General features: G+C 38.9%; 1 protein-coding gene across 1 annotated transcript in view; it reads right to left on the bottom strand.

Moving 5' to 3' along the window:
- PLCB4 (phospholipase C beta 4) overlaps positions 1 to 19,689 on the bottom strand; it is a 304,315-nt gene that overhangs the window by 162,718 nt on the left and 121,908 nt on the right. Inside the window, exon 3 of the mRNA XM_036245264.1 lies at positions 2,402 to 2,500. Coding sequence (XP_036101157.1) covers positions 2,402 to 2,485 — 84 coding nt within the window. The 5' untranslated portion in view covers positions 2,486 to 2,500. The remainder of the gene's footprint in view (positions 1 to 2,401; positions 2,501 to 19,689) is intronic.

Genomic DNA, 19,689 nt, shown 5'->3' with positions numbered 1-19,689 from the left:
TGAGAAATGGGTATTTTCTCAGTGTGAACGAGCTGTGATGACTAATGATCAAAGAAAATCACCATGTGAAATTAAAAAATTATTCCAGGATGATGAACTTCCAACTCATTTTATTGATCACAAAAGCACATTTGTCTCTAATATATTTCTGCTTACATGAGAGTAGTACAGGTACTCAAGCAGTGATTGCATTTAATCACTTCTAAATGACCTTCTCTGAGTAACTGGAAACCATGTAGTATTTTTTAATTATCCTAGGAGCCTGGAAAACTGCCTTAGAAACCACAAATCTTTTGGGACACTAACAGATAGCGAGTGAAGTCTCTCACCAGCTCATGACGAAGGGCAATGGCCATCATCTTGGTGACACTGGTACCCAACCTACACCTGGCTTACCTGGGGGACAGATTTAGAAATGCATCTAAGCTGATCCTTGGCCCTCTGTGCCAAGTTGTGTAACGTGGATAAAAGCAGTCAACTACAATAAACTTACTTTGTATTAGAATAGAACAAAATCAGATTGTTGATACTGATCATTTTTAATTTAAAAGATAAAAATGTCATATGGTTTACCCTAATATTTTGAATCTGTTGAAGTACAGATCCCCATACAGGTCAAGGATTGTCAAGTCCTCTCACCATTTCAATGATCATGAAGATGAGCAAATAAACCACAATTAAACCAGACCGAGTTGGAATCAATTGTATCTAAAATCCCTTTTGATATTAGACATCTACAGTGAGTTTAGCAGTTATAGACATTCTGCTAGTCCCCGGAGAAAAATAAGTAAAACATTGTCCTTGACCTCAAGAAAATCAGAATATAGTAGGAGAGACAAAAACATCAAATAAACATGAATGCAGCATCATATGTGCAAGGGTAGATTAGTAGTGGCACAAATGAGTTATCAGTTCTTAATGAATGTGTCAGGGAAGATATCAGAGGTGGAGAATTCTCACCTGGGTTCTGAAGGATGAGTAGGAGTTCACCAACCCAACAAAGAGGAACATGTTTATTTCAGAGAGAGGCAGCAGCATGCATAGAAAAGTTCTTGGGAGAACTGTAAGTGGATTGTCATGGCTAACGCAGAGTGTGTGTGTGTGTGTGTAATTGGTAAAAGATAAGGTTACAGAAATAGGCCTAGGCCAAATTATGGAAAGCCTTGTATTTCATTCTGACCAGTTTCCTCAGTCCTACAATAGGGAGTCATGATGTATATTTTCAAAAGGTTACTCTATGATCACAACCATAAGAGAGGAAAAAAAGACTAAAGGAAACCTGCCAGAGAATTACTAGTGGTTGCATCCAGGTGACAGAATATTACTTTCTGTTTCTTCTGATAGCAGAATGCACTTAGCGGTCTTTTCTGAGCAGCAGTCGTGTGTCAGTCATGTAAATAGCTGTCACTTCAACACTTTAATTCAGTACGAGGAGGAGAGACACATTGGGGCCCATCCTTTGCCTTTCCCAGTTTTGTTTACTTACAAAGCAACTATGGTATAAATCTAGAGAGTATTATGAAACACATTTTGGAAAAACCAAGTCAACAAGTACTGAGTCACATCGGCCCACAGACCACGCAAAGGCCTGAGTCTGAATCCCTGGGAGGGGCTGCCACATACATTCAGTTGATTTTGAACGGAACCCACTCTGACTCTAAATGAAGTCTTAACAGTTTTACATTTCACTTTGCTGAGAGGTAACACAAATGCACCACACACTCTTCTCCAATTCACCTCAAATTCAAGTACAATCTAAGAAATACAAGGCATTTACTATGCTAATGAGGCTTCAGCCCACCTCCTCAACCTTCTGAACAGATTGGGGGCCCCGAGTCCGTGCCAACAAAAAGCCTGGGGCCACTTGCCACCTTGCAGGAACAATAAGTGACAGGAGCAGAGGCGTGCAGCTTAGGCCAATCTGTTCTGTTTAAATGAAACCAGCGGAGCAAACAACGAGCACGAAGTCCAATCGCTATTGCATTCATAACAGACAGAAAGTTTCATGTCGAAAACCTGCCAAAAGCCCTTCATTAGGCAAAACTGTTACTACATGAGACCCATCTGTACAATGAAGATCAGAACAGCAACAACCTTATAAGGTTGTTGTGAGAAATTAAACAGTCCATGTAAAATACTGGAGAAGACTGGCTGGCACACAGTGAGCTCTCAATAATTTATAGCATCATTATCGTTACATCTGGCACATGGTAAGTGCTCAATAAATACAGTATCATGATCATTATCATTATTATGTCTCATAACTTGCCTCTTTCCAACTATTCCAACTTATAAATCTCAAAGATGCTCTTTCTTCTGTCAGGGACTATTTATTCAATACTGTAATTAAAATGAAATAATTATAAGAATGTTTTGAGAGAGATTAATAACACCTCCTTACCTCTTCATATCTGTCAAAAATGGCTCCTTCTTGCAAAAAGGAAGGAACTTCCTTCTGCCAGTTAAATTCATAAGGTTTGGCCATGATTATATTCAAGACCTAAAAATAAGAAAGAATATTTCATTAGTGTACAGATTTAAAAACAAGTGAAGATCAAAGGTTAATCACTTTATATTTATATGTTTGCAAAGCTTTTCTTCATACAAATGAAAGAAGACCATAACTTGTCTTTTTTCTTTCTTCTTCCTTTCATCTGACCCCAATTTCTCTTCTTGTCTCTAAACCTGGAGAAATAGTATCATTAAGAAATGCCAGAGGCAATCATGTGTGAAGCTTTCCCCTGCTCTTCAAATCATATAAAGTAATAAGATCACATGATCAGATGGCATCAGATAAGATAAAGAAACCACACACCTGAACCTATGCGTAAGGAGGGCTGCTCCAAGCCTACACTCCGGCTGAAGGTGCGCGCATGGGCAGGAGGAGTCCACAGGGTGACGGAGTGCACCCTCAGGTGGGGGTAGCTGGAATTTTTTTTGCCCTTGGGCCTCTCTTTAGCATCTCTCACCTGTTCCTCACTTAGGCCACTCAGGGAACCACAGAATGTTTGCTTTAAGGCAAAGACTGGGATGGCTTTGAAAGAGTGCCCAGGCATTGTCCAGGGGGCTGCCTGCACCTAGGAAAAGGCTGGAGTTCCTTTTATCCACCTTTGTTAGCATCGTGCACCGTGGTGTACATTCAAGCAGCTGCAAGCAGGACATTTTAAATGCAAAGGTAATCAATCACCCACGGAGAATTGCCAAATACGTATGTAATGCCAAGAACCTAGGAGATACACACCGAATGCAGAACGTCGAAGAATTTATACCCAAGGAAACAGAGCTAACAGGATAAATAGCTTTGGCTGATATCCTCAGAAGGAGGAGAGAGTGCATCCCGTTCCCCAAACAGCATTAACTACAAATTCTAGAAATTTAAAAAGAGATTGTTGAAGTCAAACTTTTAATAGTTATAAAAACGTTATTTTTAATTTAAAGAATATTTTAAGATGTAAAGAATTTAAAATATTTGTAAAGAATATTAAAAATATAAATTATAAAGAGAACGCAGATAAGGTGAGCCAAAGAATTCTCCAAGAATGCAACATGAAAAAACATAGAAAGCATGAATGAAAATGTGGAGAAATGGAAAATGAAAGTTTACTAACCACACACATCTATATATCTATCTCTACCATTTCTTCCTTCCTTCTTTGTACCCCAGCCACCCATTCACATACCACAATCTCAAAATCTAATCACGATTAGGCCATAGAGGAAATCTCAGCATTTTTCAAAAGGCAGAAATTACAATCACCATACTTATTGGCCAAAACTAAGCCAACTAATAAATTAATAGCAGAAAGTACATAAAATCTGTGCACATAGGAAAAAATATGAACATGTAGACATACTTCTAAATAATTCCTGAGTTATGTAGACTAGTCAAAGCAGCAACTGTAAACTTCTTAGAAACGAATGGTGGGAACATTATATATTAACACCAAGATATGTAACATGCAGACAAAAAATAGTACAAAATGATCAGTAAAAATGAACTGTTTTCTGAATATATATTAAATACAAATTTGGCAAATGTTGGGAGAAAGAGAAATGGGGGGAGGAAGATGATGAGGAGAAAGCATAAACACAACATTCACAATGAAAAGTGGGGTGTAATTACAAAGAGGAAAAGGTGAAAACTGTAAGAGAATACTTAATCAAAATATTTGAAAGCTTAAATAACATGGAAAGATTTCAAACTTTAAAAAATTGGCTCAAAAAATGAGCAGAATACTTGTGAATGGTGTAAGTTGATGGTTTAGTTCCTTTTTTTTTTTTTTTACATGCACCTGTCCAATTTTCACAACACCATTTATTGAAGAGACTATCTTTACTCCATTGTATGCCCTTATCTCCTTTGTCAAATATTAACTGAGCATATATACCATACACAAGAATAAACTCAAGATGAACAAAAGATTTAAATATAAGTTGAGAAACCATAAACTTCCTAAAAGAAAATATAAGCAGTAAAATCTCAGACATCTCATGTAGCAGTATTTTCACTGATACATTTCCGAGGGTAAGAGAATCAAAAGAAAAAATAAGCAAATGGACCTACATCAAACTAAAAAGCTTCTGCACAGCAAAAGAAACCATCAACAAAATGAAAAGGGAACCTACGGTATGGGAGAACTTATTCACCAATGATACATCTGATAAAAGGTTAATTTCCAAAATATATGAAGAACTCATACAACTCAACACCAGGAAGACAAACAATTCAATTTAAAAAGAGGCAAAGGGCATGAATAGATACTTCTCCAAAGAGGACTTACAGATGGCCAAGAGGCATGAAAATATACTCAATGGTACTAATCATCAGAGAGCTACAAATTAAAACAATTATGAAGTATCACCTCACATCTGTTAGAATGGGTACCATCAATATATCAATAAATCAATAAACAAGTGCTGATGAAGATGTGGAGAAAAGGGAACCCTAGTGCACTGCTGGTGGGAATGCAGACTGGTGCAGCCAGAGGAAAACAGTATGGAGCTTCCTCAAACAATTAAACATAGAACTACCTTTTGACCCAGCTATCCCACTTCTGGGAATATATCCTAAGAATCCCAAAACACCAATCAGAAAAAAATATATGTACCCCTATTTTCATAGTAGTGCTATTTACAATAGCTAAGATTTGGAAACAATCCAAGTGTCCATCAGTAGATGAGTGGATAAGAAAGCTGTGGTACATTTACACAATGGAACACTATGCAGCTGTAAAAAAGATGAAGCTCTTACCCTTTGAGACAGCATGGATGAACCTGGAGACTATTATGCTAAGTGAAATAAGCCAGTCAGAGTAAGACAAAAATGTCATGATCTCACTTATATATAGAATCTAGTGAACAAAATAAACTGATGAACATGGATACATGAAACAGAATAATAGATCTCAGTGGGGAAGGGGGTGGAAGGGACTGGAAGAGATTAACCAAAGATCACATATGCTTATATGCATAACCCACAGACCAGAACAATAGTATGGGGAAAGCCTGGGGTGAGGTGGAGGATGGGTACAGGGGGACAAAAAGGGGAAAATGAAGGACATCTGTAATACTAACAACAATAAAAAAAGAGTGGAATACTTAAATAGACCAAGGACCTAGGAAGCAATTAAAAATATAATAAAAGATTAGGCCCATATGGTTTTACAGGTGAATTGTACCAAATCTTCAAGGAAAAAGTAAATCCTGTGTACCTAAATTTTTCCATGACATAAAAAATAATAAAGCTACTACCCAACTCATTTCACAAGTTCTATTATCAGATCTTGACAAGGACACCCCAAGGGGGTTAATAACAAACCTTAGAATTCATTATCAGTTATAGAGAAAAAAATTCTAGTTAACATTTGAACAAATCTATTCCAGAAGTTATTAAAAGAATATTCTGAAATGCTTCAATACTGAAAACAAATCAATGTGATTCACTACCTAAAGACATTAAGGGAAAAAGTCTAATATGTGCATATCCAGGCACATGTTACAAGGTAAGGTACACCTGAATGTGCAAGGTCTCTAACACATTCCATTAAGTGGAAACTGGATGCCACAGAATGATATGAAATATGAACAGTGTGATACCATTTACCTAAATACACAGCTGCAGAATGCTATGAACAGTGTAATACCATTTATATAAATAGACACATAAGACAAACCTATATATTTCTCTAGGTATATACATGTGTATATAAGTAAATTATTTAAAAATTTGGAAAGAACCTTCCACATTTATGATCCTGCTTACTTCTGTGGAGGAAATAAGGGCTGGGGCTGAAACATCAAGGAATCTGTAGTGTGACCTCTGTGCTAGATATTTTTATTATGGGAATATATTCTTGAATGGTGTGTGCTTATGTAAATAAATGCAAATTTCAAAAAGACAAAAAGAGCCCTCGCCGGTTTGGCTCAGCGATTAGAGTGTCGGCCTGCGATCCAGAGAGACCCGGGTTCGGTTCCTGCTAAGGGCATATACCTCGGTTGCAGTTTGTCCCCGGCCCTTGTTGGGTCGTGTGGGTGGCAGCCACTCGATGTGTCCCTTTCACATCGATGTTTCTCTCCCTCTCTCTCCCTCTCCCACTCTATCTGAACAAAAAATGGAAAAATGTCCTTGGGTGAGGACAAAAAAAACAAAACAAACAAACAAAAAGACAAAAAAAAAATTGAATCTCATGAATAGGTGGACACACCATTCTTAAGTCCCAAACAATTTAAAGCAGACGAAAAATACATTAGGTCATGTTTCAAGTACCTTTCTCACAGCATCCACCACTGCTGTTTGAGGAGGAATTTCTCCATTACTCATTATTGTCCGGGCTAAAAGCTGGAGAAAGCATTCTAACCAGGCCAGCTAAGGTGGGAAGTAGCCCTTCATCAATCAGCACCAAGGCTTCCCTTGTACAGCCAAACAGATGAGGCAGAAAGCAGCAGGAGAAGGGAGGTGCTTGTCCCCAGGCCATCATGTTAGGCTGGTCCATGTCTCTCTGTCTCCAATAACGACTGTAACTGAGCCTCTCTCCTTATCTTTCTGTCTCTCTGTTTCTCTCAGTGTGTTTTTCTTTGTGTCTTTCCACGTCATTTCCCAGTGTCTGTCTGAGAAACACACACACACACACACACACACACACACACACACACACACACACAGCCTCTTCACCCAAGGCAGCTTAGTTAGAAGCAAGCTTCCAGTACAATGATATGTATTATTCATGCCTTCTGTGCCATAAAACAGATCTATAGATAAAAAAAGACTGCAGACTCTCTCTAACTGTCAGAAACTAACAAAACACAGGGACTCAAATGATTAAAGACAGTTGAAAAAAACAATATGGTGGCGTCCCTGGTTGACCAGGCTGTGGAGAGTAGGCAAAACACCTCCCTTCTGCACACCTGCATACATTTTCACTCCTGCCAAGTAAGTCTTTCAATATTTCCCTTCAGTTTTTTTTTTATTTTATTTTTTATTTAATTAATTTTTGTTACCGATGTTTCTCCTTTTCCCCCACTGATATCCCTCCCCCCTCCCCGCCCTGTCCCCAGCTTTGTTGTCCATGTCCACTGTCCATGCATACATGCATATAAGTTCTGCAATTTATCTCTCCCCCACCACCCCCTCTTCTGGGGATTGTCGGTTTGTACCTCACTTCCACGTCTCTGGGACCACCCCATTCCTCAGACTGTTATGTCATTATATTCCAAAAATAAGTGAGATCATGCGATGTTTGTCTTTCTCTGCTTGGCTTGTTTCACTTAGGATAATACTCTCCATGTCGTCTCAAAGGATAAAAGATCTTTCTTTCTTATAGCTGCATAGTACTCCATTTGTGTATACGTAGCACTGCTTTTTTATCCATTTGTCTACTGATGGAAATTTGGGCTGTTTCCAGATCTTAGCTATTGTAAATAGTGCTGCTATGAACATGGGGGTACATATATCTTTCTGATTGGTGTTTCAGGCATCTTAGGGTATATTCCTAGAAGTGGGATCACTGGGTCAAACAGCAGTTCAATTTTTAATTTTTTGAGGTAACACCATATTGTTTTCCATAGTGGCTGCACCAGTCTCCATTCCCACCAACAGTGTACTAGAGTCTGATTTTCTCCACACCCTCGCCAACACTTGTTGTTTGATGATTTGTTGATGGCGGCCATTCTGACAGGTGTGAGGTGATACCTCATTGTTGTTTTAATCTGCATCTCTCTGATAATTAGTGATGTTGAGCATTTCTTCACATGTCTCCTGGCCATTTGTATGTTCTGTTTGGAGAGGTGCCTATTTAGTTTCTCTGCCCATTTTTTAATTGGGTTCTTTGTTTTCCTTTTGTTGAGTTGTATGAGCACTCTATATATATTGGAAATTAACCCCTTATCTGATATATCATTGGCAATTATGCTCTCCCATAGAGTGGGTTGCCTTTTCATTTTGGTGGTTGTTTCTTTTGCTGTGCAGAAGCTTTTGAGTTTGATGTAGTCCCATGTGTTCATTTTCTCCTTTGTTTCTGTTGCCTTAGGTGATGCATCAGTGAAAATTCTGCTGCGTATGTCTGAAATTTGGTTGCCTACATTTTCTTCTAGGATTTTTATGGACTCATGACTCACATTTAAGTCTTTTATCCATTTTGAGTTTATTCTTGTGTATGGTGTAAGTTGATGGTCTAGTTTCATTTTTTTGCATGTAGCTGTCCAATTTTCCCAATACCATTTATTAAAGAGGCTATCTTTACTCCACTGTAGGCTCTTGCCACCTTTGTCAAATATTAATGAGCATATTACCTTGGGCCATTTCCGGGTCCTCTGTTCTGTTCCACTGATCTATATGCCTGTTCTTGTGCCATTACCAAGCTGTTTTGATTACAGTGGCTTTGTAGTATAACCTGAAATTTGGTAATGTGATCCCTCCTACTTTGTTATTCTTTTTCAAGATTGGTGTGGCTATTCAGGATCTTTTTTGGTTCCATATGAACTTTTGAAGTATTTATTCAAGTTCTGTGAAGTATGTCGTTGGCATTTTGATGGGGATTGCATAGAATCTACAGATTGGTTTGGGTAATATGGACATTTTAATGATGTTAATTCTTCCAATCCATGAACAAGGTATGTGCTTCCACTTTTTTATATTTTCCCCTATTTCTTTTTTCAATGACCTGTATTTTTCTCTGAATGGGTCCTTTATTCTTTGGTTTAGTTTATTTCTAGATATCTTAATTTTTTTGCTGCAATGGTAAATGGGATTTTTTTTTAGTTTCTCTTTCTGTGAGTTCATCATTGGTGTATAAGAATGCCATTGCTTTCTTGACGTTAACTTTGTATCCTGCTATTTTGCCAAATTCACTTATTAAGTCTAGTAAATTTTTTATGGAGTCTTTGGGGTTTTCTACATATAGTATCATGTCATCTGTGAATAATGACAGTTTCACTTCCTCCTTTCCAATTTGGATCCCTTTTATTTTTTCTTCCTATCTGATTGCTGTGGCTAAGAATTCCAGTACTATGTTAAATAAGAGTGACGAAAGTGGGCATCCTTGTCTTGTTCCTGTTCTTAAGGGAAATGCTTTTACTTTTTGCCCATTGAGTATGATGTTGGCTGTAGGTCTTTCATATATGGCCTTTATTATGTCAAGATATGATGCCTCTATTCCCAGATTTCTGAGCGTTTTTATAAAAAATGGGTGCTGGATTTTGTTGAATGCTTTTTCAGCGTCTATTGATATGATCATATGATTATCTTTCATGTTGTTTATGTGGTGTATCATATTTATTGATTTGTGAATATTGTACCAGCCTTGCATCCCTGGGATGAATCCCACTTGGTCATAGTGAATAATTTTTTTGATGCATTGCTGGATTCGATTTGCTAGTATTTTGTTTAGGATTTTGTCATCTATGTTCATCGGGGATATTGGACTGTAGTTTTCTTTCTTTGTAGTGTCTTTTTCTGGTTTTGGAATTTGAATTATGCTGGCCTCATAAAACGAGTTTGGAAGTCTTCCTTCTTCTTGAATTTTTTGAAATAGTTTGAGGAGAATGGGTATTAATTCTTCTTTGAACGTTCGGTAAAATTCCCATGTGAAGCCGTTCAGGCCTGGGTTTTTGTTTGCTGGTTGAGTCTTGATTACATCTTCAATTTCTTTTTGTTGTTATTGGTCTGTTCAAGTTTTCTATCTCTTCCCGGTTCAGGTTTGAGAGACTATGTGTTTCTAGAAATTTGTCCATTTTGCTTATATTGTCGAATTTGTTGCTGTATAATTGTCCATAATATTTGTTAGTGATCCTTTGTATTTCTGTGGTGTCAGTTACTATTTCTCCTCTTTCATTTCTGATTTTGTGTATTTTGGTTCTCTCTTTGTTTCTTGGTGAGTCTAGCTAGGGATCCATCAACCTTGTTTATCTTTTCAAAGAACCAGCTCTTTGTTTCACTGATCCTTTGAATTGTTTTGTTGGTGTGTATGTCATTTATTTCTGCTCTGATCTTTACTATTTCCTTCCTTCTACTTGCTCTGGGATTTTCTTTTTGTTTGGTTTCTAGTTCTTTAAGTTGTGAGGTTAGATAGTCTATTAGAGATTTTTCTTGTTTCTTGAGGTAGGCCTGTAGTGCCATGAACTTCCCTCTCAGAACTGCTTTTGCTGCATCCCACAGATTTAGTGTTGTTGTGTGTTCAATTTCATTGGTTTCCAGGAAGTTTTCAATTTCTTCCTTGACCTCCATGGTAACCCATTCATTCTTCAATAACATGCTCTTTAGCCTCCATGTTTCCAAATGTCTTTGCATGTTCTTGTTTCAATTGATTTCTTGTTGCATGCCATTGTGATCTGAGAAGATGCTTGATATGATTTCAGTCTTCTTGAACTTGGAGAGACTTAGTTTGTGCCCTAACATGTGGTCTATCTTTGAGAATGCCCCATGTTCACTTGAGAAGAATGTGAATTCTGTAGTTTTGGGGTGTAATTCTCTGTAGATATCTATTAAATCCATTTGATATAGTGCTTCATTTAGAGTCTGTGTTTCCTTGTTAATTTTTTGTCTAGAAGATCTATCCAGTGATGTCAGTGGGGTGTTGAAGTCCCCTGCTATGATTGTATTGCTGTTGATCTCTTCTTTAATGTCCTCCAGAAGATTTCTGATATATGTTGGTGCTCCTGTATTGGGTGCATATATGTTTACCAAGGTTATATCTTCCTGTTGGATAGATCCTTTCAATATTATGTAGTGGCCTTCTTTGTCCCTAGTTATGGTCTTCATTTTGAAATCTACTTTATCAGTTAGGAGTATTGCTACCCCAGCTTTTTTCCCCTTTCCATTTGTTTGGAAGATTTTTTTCCATTCCTTCATTTTCAACTTATGTGAGTCTTTTGTTGTGAGGTGGGTCTCTTGTAAACAACATATATGTGAGTTATGTTTTCTTATCCAGTCAGCTACTCTGTGTCTTCTTATCAGAGTATTCAAACTATTCACATTTAAGGTGATAATTGATATGTACTTATTTATTGTCATTTTTGTTTAGTGTGGTTATATTTTTCTTCCTATTTCTTCTACTAATTACGGCAGTCCTTTTAGCATATCTTGCAGTGCTGATTTGGTGCTAATATATTCCCTTAGCCTTCTTTTGTCTGGGAAGCTCTTTATTTCAGCTTCTATTTTGAATGATAGCCTTGATGGATAGCATAGTCTTGGACTCAGTTCTTTGTTTTTCATGACCTTAATTACTTCATGCCACTCCCTTCTGGCCTGTAGTGTTTCTGTTGAGAAGTCAGCTGAGAGCCTTATGGGGTTTCCTTTGTAGGTAACCTGTTGCTTATCTCTTGATGCCGTTAGGATTCTCTCTGTCTTTAATTTTTGGCATTTTAATTACTATGTGTCTTGGTGTGGGCCTGTTTGGGCTCTCTGTGCTTCTTGAACTTGAATGCCTCCTTTCTTCACCAAGTTAGGAAAGTTTTCTGTCACTATTTCTTCAAATATATTCTCTAACCCTTGCCCATTTTCTTCCTCTTCGGGGACTCCTATGATACCAATCTTTTTATGTTTCCAGTTGTCCTACAGTTCTCTTAAGCTATCTTCCTGTGTTTTAATTGTTTTTTCCTTTTGGTTTTCTGATTGGTTGACTTTTTCTATCCTGTCTTATAATTCACTGATCTGGTCCTCAGCTTCCCCTACTCTGCTGGTTAGTTCTTCCAATGTGTTCTTTATTTCTGCTATGTCATTCTTCATTTCCACTTGGTTGGTTTTCATTTTTTTCTATATCTTTACTCATGGTGCTGATGTCCTTACTCATACTGTTGAGCTTCTTCAAGATCATGGCTCTGAACTCTACGTCTGATAATTTGCTTAACTGCATTTCATTTATCTCATCTTCAATAGAGTTCTCTTGTTCTTTCATTTGGGATTTGTTTCTTTGTTTCACCATTTTGGCTATCTCAGTGGGTTTTGGAGCCTGCCAAATTTTCCCTGTGGGTGTTGGTGTTCTGCTGTTTGTGGCTCCCTCTGCTGGGTTTGGATGAGCCTGGGAGGGCCCATGTTAAACACCACTGTCAAGTCTTATTTTCCTAGGTAGATTTGCAAGCCCAGGAAAGATTCAGTTATCCTCTAGCTTTTTCCTGGAGGCTAGTAGTCTCAGTTATTCAGTGCCTTGGAATGTAACCCTGGTGTTCTATATAAGAGGATTTCCAGAGGATGGGATAGATGTTGGTTGTTAATGAGCCTCAATTTGCATTTCTTTGTCTCACCTGGGAAAAGCTAAATCTCAGGGGGTTATGGGGGGGGGGCGGGCTCCCGCTTTTTCTCACAGCTCTGGGAATGAGCACACTGGCCACCATCCTTTGTGGCCACAACTCAGCAAAAACTCTGAGTGCCCTCCAAATCCCGGCTGTCCCCACCAAGTTCCAGCCCAGTCTGCCCTCCCTCTGCCATAGCCCCCAGGTGAGTGGCTGTGGCTATTTTAGCACTCTCTCCTGGCTGTCTGCACTGTGGAGAGGGTTTGGTCTTTATTCTCCAAGGGTGCTGCTCACAGCTAAGACTGCTGCTGTTCATGGGCTCCTAGCCGGCCACCCTCTCGGGCCTCCACAGATCCTACCAGTGTCCCTGGTTATATGTTCCTGTCCTGCTGCTTTTCTGTTGCCTTTTTCTGAGGATTTGTCTTTATTTTAGTTATAATTCCCATTTGGTCCTGGGAGATGCTCTGTGTAGCTTCCATTCACTCCACCTCCATTTTCACATCCTCTAAGCCTATCTTGTGTGCAGCTGGGTCGCACAGGCCTCTCTGGTGCCCCCGCACCCTGCAGGTCCCAAGGGCGGGGAGCTGGATGGCAGCAGTCTCTCTGGGGTTCCGGCTTCCCACTACTCTTGTTAGCTGCTGAACTGCACAGGCCTCTGTGGAGCCCCAGGTCTCACCGCTGGCATTTGGGGAGTGCTGCTGCCCCATGGGGCTCAACTCCTGCTCAGCCTTTGCTGTGGTTTTGGGGATGGGTCTCAGCTGCTGGTCTGTGCTTCTGTTGCCTGGGGATGGATGTCTGCTCCCCAGACTCTATTGTTGGGGGTATATTTCAGTTTTATTTTAAAGGGAATCACAAGCAACAGGAGACTTCTGATATACAAAAGGTCATACAGAAAATGAAAATGAAAAGAAAGCTTGTATCAGTGTGCACCGTCTTTCACTGATTTAACTGATTTTCCCAGGATCCTTTCAGTGAAAGAACACACAACACAAGTCCACAGTACATGATGTTTCTCAGACTCACTGCTATCTTTACTACTAAAATAGTCATCTCTGGCTTGGGCACCAATTTCATCATAATGGTCTCATTATGTGAAGGATTTTGTGGGGGCTAACAAGAATAGGAAGGTAATTTTGATCTTAATCTCTAAAGACACATGCAGTGGAGGCAGGAACTCTTTTTTATGACTTATTTTCTCACAGCTTTTGGGGTTCTGAACAAGGTAAGAGGCATTTTTGCAAAATGACACTGGAGCATGCTGCATTTTCCATTTTAAACTGGGAGCTGTGCCTTGCCGTGTCTCTGAAATACTTCCTAGGTTCTGTCGTGAGGGGCAGCAGCTGAGTGATTTTATATACTAGATGGTCCAACTATGACCTACAGACTAGAAAAGGCTGACCCAGCTAATCGTGTTTAACGGCAGTTTGATCCAGGTAATTGATTTTAAAATGGGAACAAATGAAGGTACATGTTGTAATCAAAATTCGGAGAAAGTTAAAGGGACAGTTACTTCCTTTAAGAGGCATGGAGGCAGGGGACTGGTCACTCTAACTACATCCTTTTTGCAATTATCTCCAGGCCTTACTCACTACTAACCAATAAAAAGTCGCTGTTACAGGGCTATGCCAAAGGTTCCTCCTCTCAAATTCTCTGGCTTGCCTTCTAAGGCCTCATTTACAAGATACTTCAAGGTTCAACCGCCCCCTCCACCTGCGAGGACACCACCTCACCATGCAGAGCCACAAGAAAGGGCCCTCGTTCTTCTCCAGGAACACGGAAAGTTAAGGACAATTTACACAGAGGAGGGATGTACAACTTGCACCTTTTCCAGAGTAAACACCTTGAGCAGCTCTTGGAAGGAAGCCAGTGTGCTTTTCAACAGTCTTATTGTTTTTACATTCTTATGCAACCGGAACAGATTAGCTATTGCACTGGCTGCAGAGGGGAAGGTCCCCAAGCTGCAGAGCTTGGTGAAGAGGGGACAAAGAGGAGGGGAATCCTAGGAGGCCTTATTTCAGAGCACAGGTAAAATGCTTCTTCTAAAGAAGTTGACAAGAAATGGAAGGAGTTAGCAGGAAGATGGATGACAAGAGAGCTCGAGTAGGCTGTTGGGAACCAAATATTTAAGTAGGACATGCACATCATCTACAGGGAGGCCTTCCATGTATTCATCCATTCATCCATTCAGTCGGCACGAACCAAGGAAGAGCAGCTGTTTGCGCGCTGGCCTGCTCTGCCAAGCATCTTTAAATCACAAGTACCTTTAAAAAGGGAGATGGAGGGAGATGTGACACAGACAGAAGAGAAAGAGGCAATGTGACCACTGAGGCTGAGATTGTGGAGATGCGGCCACATGCTGAGGACAGTTGGCAGCCACCAGAAGATGGAACAGGTAAAGAATGGATTTTCCCATCCAGCCTGGAGGGAGCATGACCCTGTAGACACCTCGATTTCTGAGTTTTGGTTTCTTGTACTGCAAGCAAATAGATTTCTGTTTTCTGCCACAACTTTGTGGCATATTTTTATAGCAGCCCAAGGAAACGAATGCATTGGGCCAACTGAAGCTGGACATCTTCCGAACGGCCTAGAAAACTGCCATATCCATCTGAAAAGGAGGATGGACATTCAGCATATACCTGTTCAACTGAATCAAAGACAGAAAGGAACGTCCGAAATGGAGGGTCATCTAGAAATGAATGCAGGTGACTCCTGCCCTCCTATTCCACAGCCCCTTTGGAGAGTAAAGCTATTTCTACAGTATATCATTCCCCGGGATCTAGATGTCTTGTAACAATTTTGCCTCTCAGCAGTGAACAGAAATGTTAAATAAACTTTGCAGCTTCCCCACACCAACCAAGGCATTCTCCATTTCTTGTTTTTATTTGTGGATAAATGAGTTTGTATGAAAAAGTATTTGCTTCCACTTGATAACATATAACATTCCAGTGATAAATTTATACATTTTCCTAAGTGTTACTTTTATCTTTTACTTTCAACCTCATGACAAAAACAGTTCCATAAAGAATTAATCCCTTCTCTAGCCAACCATACAAATCCTGTTAAACTCAATAAGCCAGGACCTCACATGACCCAAGATGAGGACAACCAAGGCTGTTTTCCAGAACACACAGTGTTGAGGTAAAATTTCCACTGACCAAAAGTCAGTCAGTTGACTCCATCAAGGAGACTTCGGTGTCTGGCTCTTCGATCTTTAATAAGACATCCTTATATTTCTAAAAACAAACGGACAGCTAGATCAGATCATCCAGCGCTTTTAAATAAATGGCTTTACTTGAAGCAAAAATCAAATTTGACACTGATATATTGCACCATTAATGACAGTTTTTCCCATTTGCTAAAAATATCTCTGTTTTCATCAAGTCATTAAATAACCTTTTCAAAAAATATATAAGAGGTGGAAGATTAATAAAATGATAAGATGCAATGCTATTGAGGGTGGGGTAAGGGCATTCTTGTATATTTTATTAGAAAAGAATTTTGCAATATGTTTCCATAGCCTTGAAATCCATACTTTTTGATCTAGTTATTCTACCAGTAGGATTTATCCTAAGGCAATGCATAGAAAATTTATATAATACAAAGATACTCACTGTTGTGAGTATCTTATATGAACATCACTAAGTGAGTGGTTAAATAAACTATAGTATTTAAATATTCTGTGCCCATTATAAACAATGCTTTTAATAAATAAGTATTTGCTGAACAACAGTAAATTTAGAAGTGTTTCTAAAAATATTCACAACTCTTGTCAAGCAAATACAAATACTCTGAACATATTACTAAGCAAGTAAAAACCTGTATGCAAGAATGATCCAAATTTTTATGTTATATACACATTTCTTACACACACACACTCACACACACACACACACACATTTTAATAGGGAAAAAAGACTAACAAAACATACCAAAATATAAGCAGGCATCAATTACATCTCATTAACAGACTTTTAGGTGATTTTTATTTTCTTTAATACTTTCTGTATTTTAAAATATTCATAATGATTTTAATTCGTAGAATCGAGAGAAATGTTCTCTAAAGTAAAGAGATCACATTAAAAATCTTATTTTATTTTCCTTGACATAAATCACTTTTTAAATAATGTCCATATTTTCCACCACAATTCTTGGCAAGAACAAACAGCAGGAAGAGAATAATAAAGCTGTACAATGTTCTCCTTTTCCTTTCAAGATTTAACATCTTGACTGTCCATTGGGAAGGAGTCACTTGATAATACTAACTAAAACTTTGCTATTAATTCTGAAACCTCTCCTATACTTGCATTTGGGGATAAAACAGATTTTGGTGGTGCTGGATTTAGTCTTCTGTGAGTTCTGAACTACAGAAAACCTATGGCCTTTGACATGACAAGTCTACTAAATGTATCTAAATATATAATAAGCATATTTATTTATCAATAAAGTACCTCCTGGTTTAAAATAATTTCCTGGAGTTTTTAAAAGACACAAACTGAATGAAAATAAAATGAAAATAGCAAACATCTCATCTTTGTCGCTCTCCATCTCAACAGTCATAATTAGGAGGCAAATATAACTTAAAATTACAAAATAGATGAGTAAAATTACTAAAATGAATTGCATTTATAAATTCATTAGATGGTACTTATGACCATTATAGGCTCAATGATATCAGAATTTTACGAGACGTGTAAAAGATGCTTGGTTTTGTGGGATAGTTAGGATCAGTTTAATTTGGCTGAAATAAATATCTGTTCACACAAAATTCAGTCTTAATGACCAATTTTCAAAGAAATTAGAATCCAATGAGGTATACAGTTTCCCAAGAAAACAAGTAATTTGTTTCAAAAGATTGTCTGGATGTTGGTTGTTTGCCTTCAGCAACTGCCTTGGAAAGGACACCTAAGTCTACATGCCAGCTCTCCAACATGCTCTTGAGCATGACAAATGGCTGAAATTGTGTTAAAAGTAGTTGTATGGCCCTGGCCAGGGGCTCAGTTGGTTGGAGCATTGTCCTCTACACCAAAAGGTTGCAGGTCCAATTCCCAGTCAGGGCACATACCTGGGCTGTGGGTCCAGTCCCCAGTGGGGCGTACACGGGAGGCAACCAATGGATGTTCCTCTCTCACATCGATGTTTCTCTGACTCTCTTTCTCCCTTCCTCTCTCTCTCCAAACATATCCTGGGAGGGGGGGGGGCGTAGTTTTCTATGACTGGGGTTTTCTGACCTGATGATGCCTCCCTCCTCACCTCTTCCCAGGTTGTTGAGTCCCTCTGAAGGGCTCGGGCAGAGGCCCAGGGTCAGGAAGCCACACTGGTGGACAGGTTGACAGCAGCAGGGCCTGTTTCCCTCCACAGGAGGTCTTCTGAGGTGTCTTATTCCTAAGTGTTTAGTGAAGCCCCTGGCTGAACAGTATTTTGATCTTTCATAAATAGAAGATATATTTGCATATTAATGACTTTTAGAATAGTGAATTAGAGACGTGATGGTTAAAATGAAATGTTGGTGTAATCGAATGCAAGATAAATCAACTTTTAGAATATGAAAATATATAGTGTGTGTGGTAGAAACCTGGAGAATGTATAATTTACCTGGATTTTTCCCTGACTTCATGTAATAACAAACCTGTTTTAGTAAGCTTGTTTTAATAAATTATAAAAATTCAGCAAAGTAAAGGCATCTTATTTCTTTTATGCCTCTGAAATAAAGTATTTCTGTTTTTACTGACTAAGAGGGCACTCACTGTAAACAGCAGAATGTATTTTATTACTACTAAGTATGTAAGCTAAACAGAGTTAACTTCAACAGCCCTAGGAAATACAGCAATCCTGGAAATAAGACAGTTAGGCAAATCTGGGATACTTATAAACAAAAGAGTGAATTTTTTTTTTCTTGCTGTAAAAGTAGAAGAATTTGCCACTTTTTTCAAGACCAGAATTAACAGAATATATGGGGAATGTGTACAGTTCACCATGCACAAAAACAACTTCTCCCTGGGTAGTAGGTATGAGCTCCATACAACAACATTTGGGAGAGTTCAGTCCTTCTCACTCCCACAATAAGGGTTCTGGGGAAATAGAAAACAAAACAGCATCATGACAGATTAAGTGTGTACTGTTTTCAGTGACAGTCATAAATAGATTATACAAATAACTGTCTCACCTGAACACCTGTTTCATGATGTTCTGAATTGTGCAGCTAAGATCAAAGTCTGGGGCTTTGTCCCTGGACAGCCCAGGGGTTCAGGTGTAGGGACTATGAGAATGGGAGCTTGGGTTGACCTCTCCCTCAGTCTTGCTTCTTTACTGGAACACCCTTTGAACTACTGATGATAAAATCTGGATAGCCAACGTGGGGACTCAAGCCAGGAGCACGGGGAAGAAACCAGAGGAAATTTAGGCCCCATGGATTTGCCTTAGATCAGTGGTTCTCAAAATGCAGTACCCAGACAGCAAATATCATCTGGGAACTGATTAGAAATGCAAAATTTTAGGTCCCACCTAGATCTTTGAATCAGAAAAATCTGGGTTTGGGCCTAGAGCTCTATGGTATATCCAGCTGGTCAAGTTATTCTGATGTCAGCTAAAGTCTGACAAAGACTGCCTTGGATCAAGTCTTCATCAAAAGGAAAAAAAGCAAAACAAGACAAAGAAGAGGGAAAAAGGGTCTTTTGATCTTCACTATATCCCAGGCCAGCTCCCCAAGGAAAGAGACTTGGTAGGAATTTGGGACAAAACATCAGGTAAGTAATAAAGACAGCCCATTTGTCTAGAATTAGTACTTCTCTCGGGGAGGCCATGGAAAATTGAAGATACGGAGATTCTGGGTCCTGGAATTGCTTTCCAACCAAGATCAAGAGTAGATACGGAGGACCTCAAGTAAATGGGTAATTTCCTTAACCATTTCTTCTAAGACCTGTTCTTGAGGGTTAAGTCTGAAGAAGCCAGTTTAGGGTTACAGGCAAC

The sequence above is a fragment of the Molossus molossus genome, unplaced genomic scaffold, assembly GCF_014108415.1.
Source record: "Molossus molossus isolate mMolMol1 unplaced genomic scaffold, mMolMol1.p scaffold_m16_p_6, whole genome shotgun sequence".
Lineage (NCBI taxonomy): Eukaryota > Metazoa > Chordata > Mammalia > Chiroptera > Molossidae > Molossus > Molossus molossus.
This window is presented reverse-complemented; position numbering and strand designations above follow the sequence as displayed.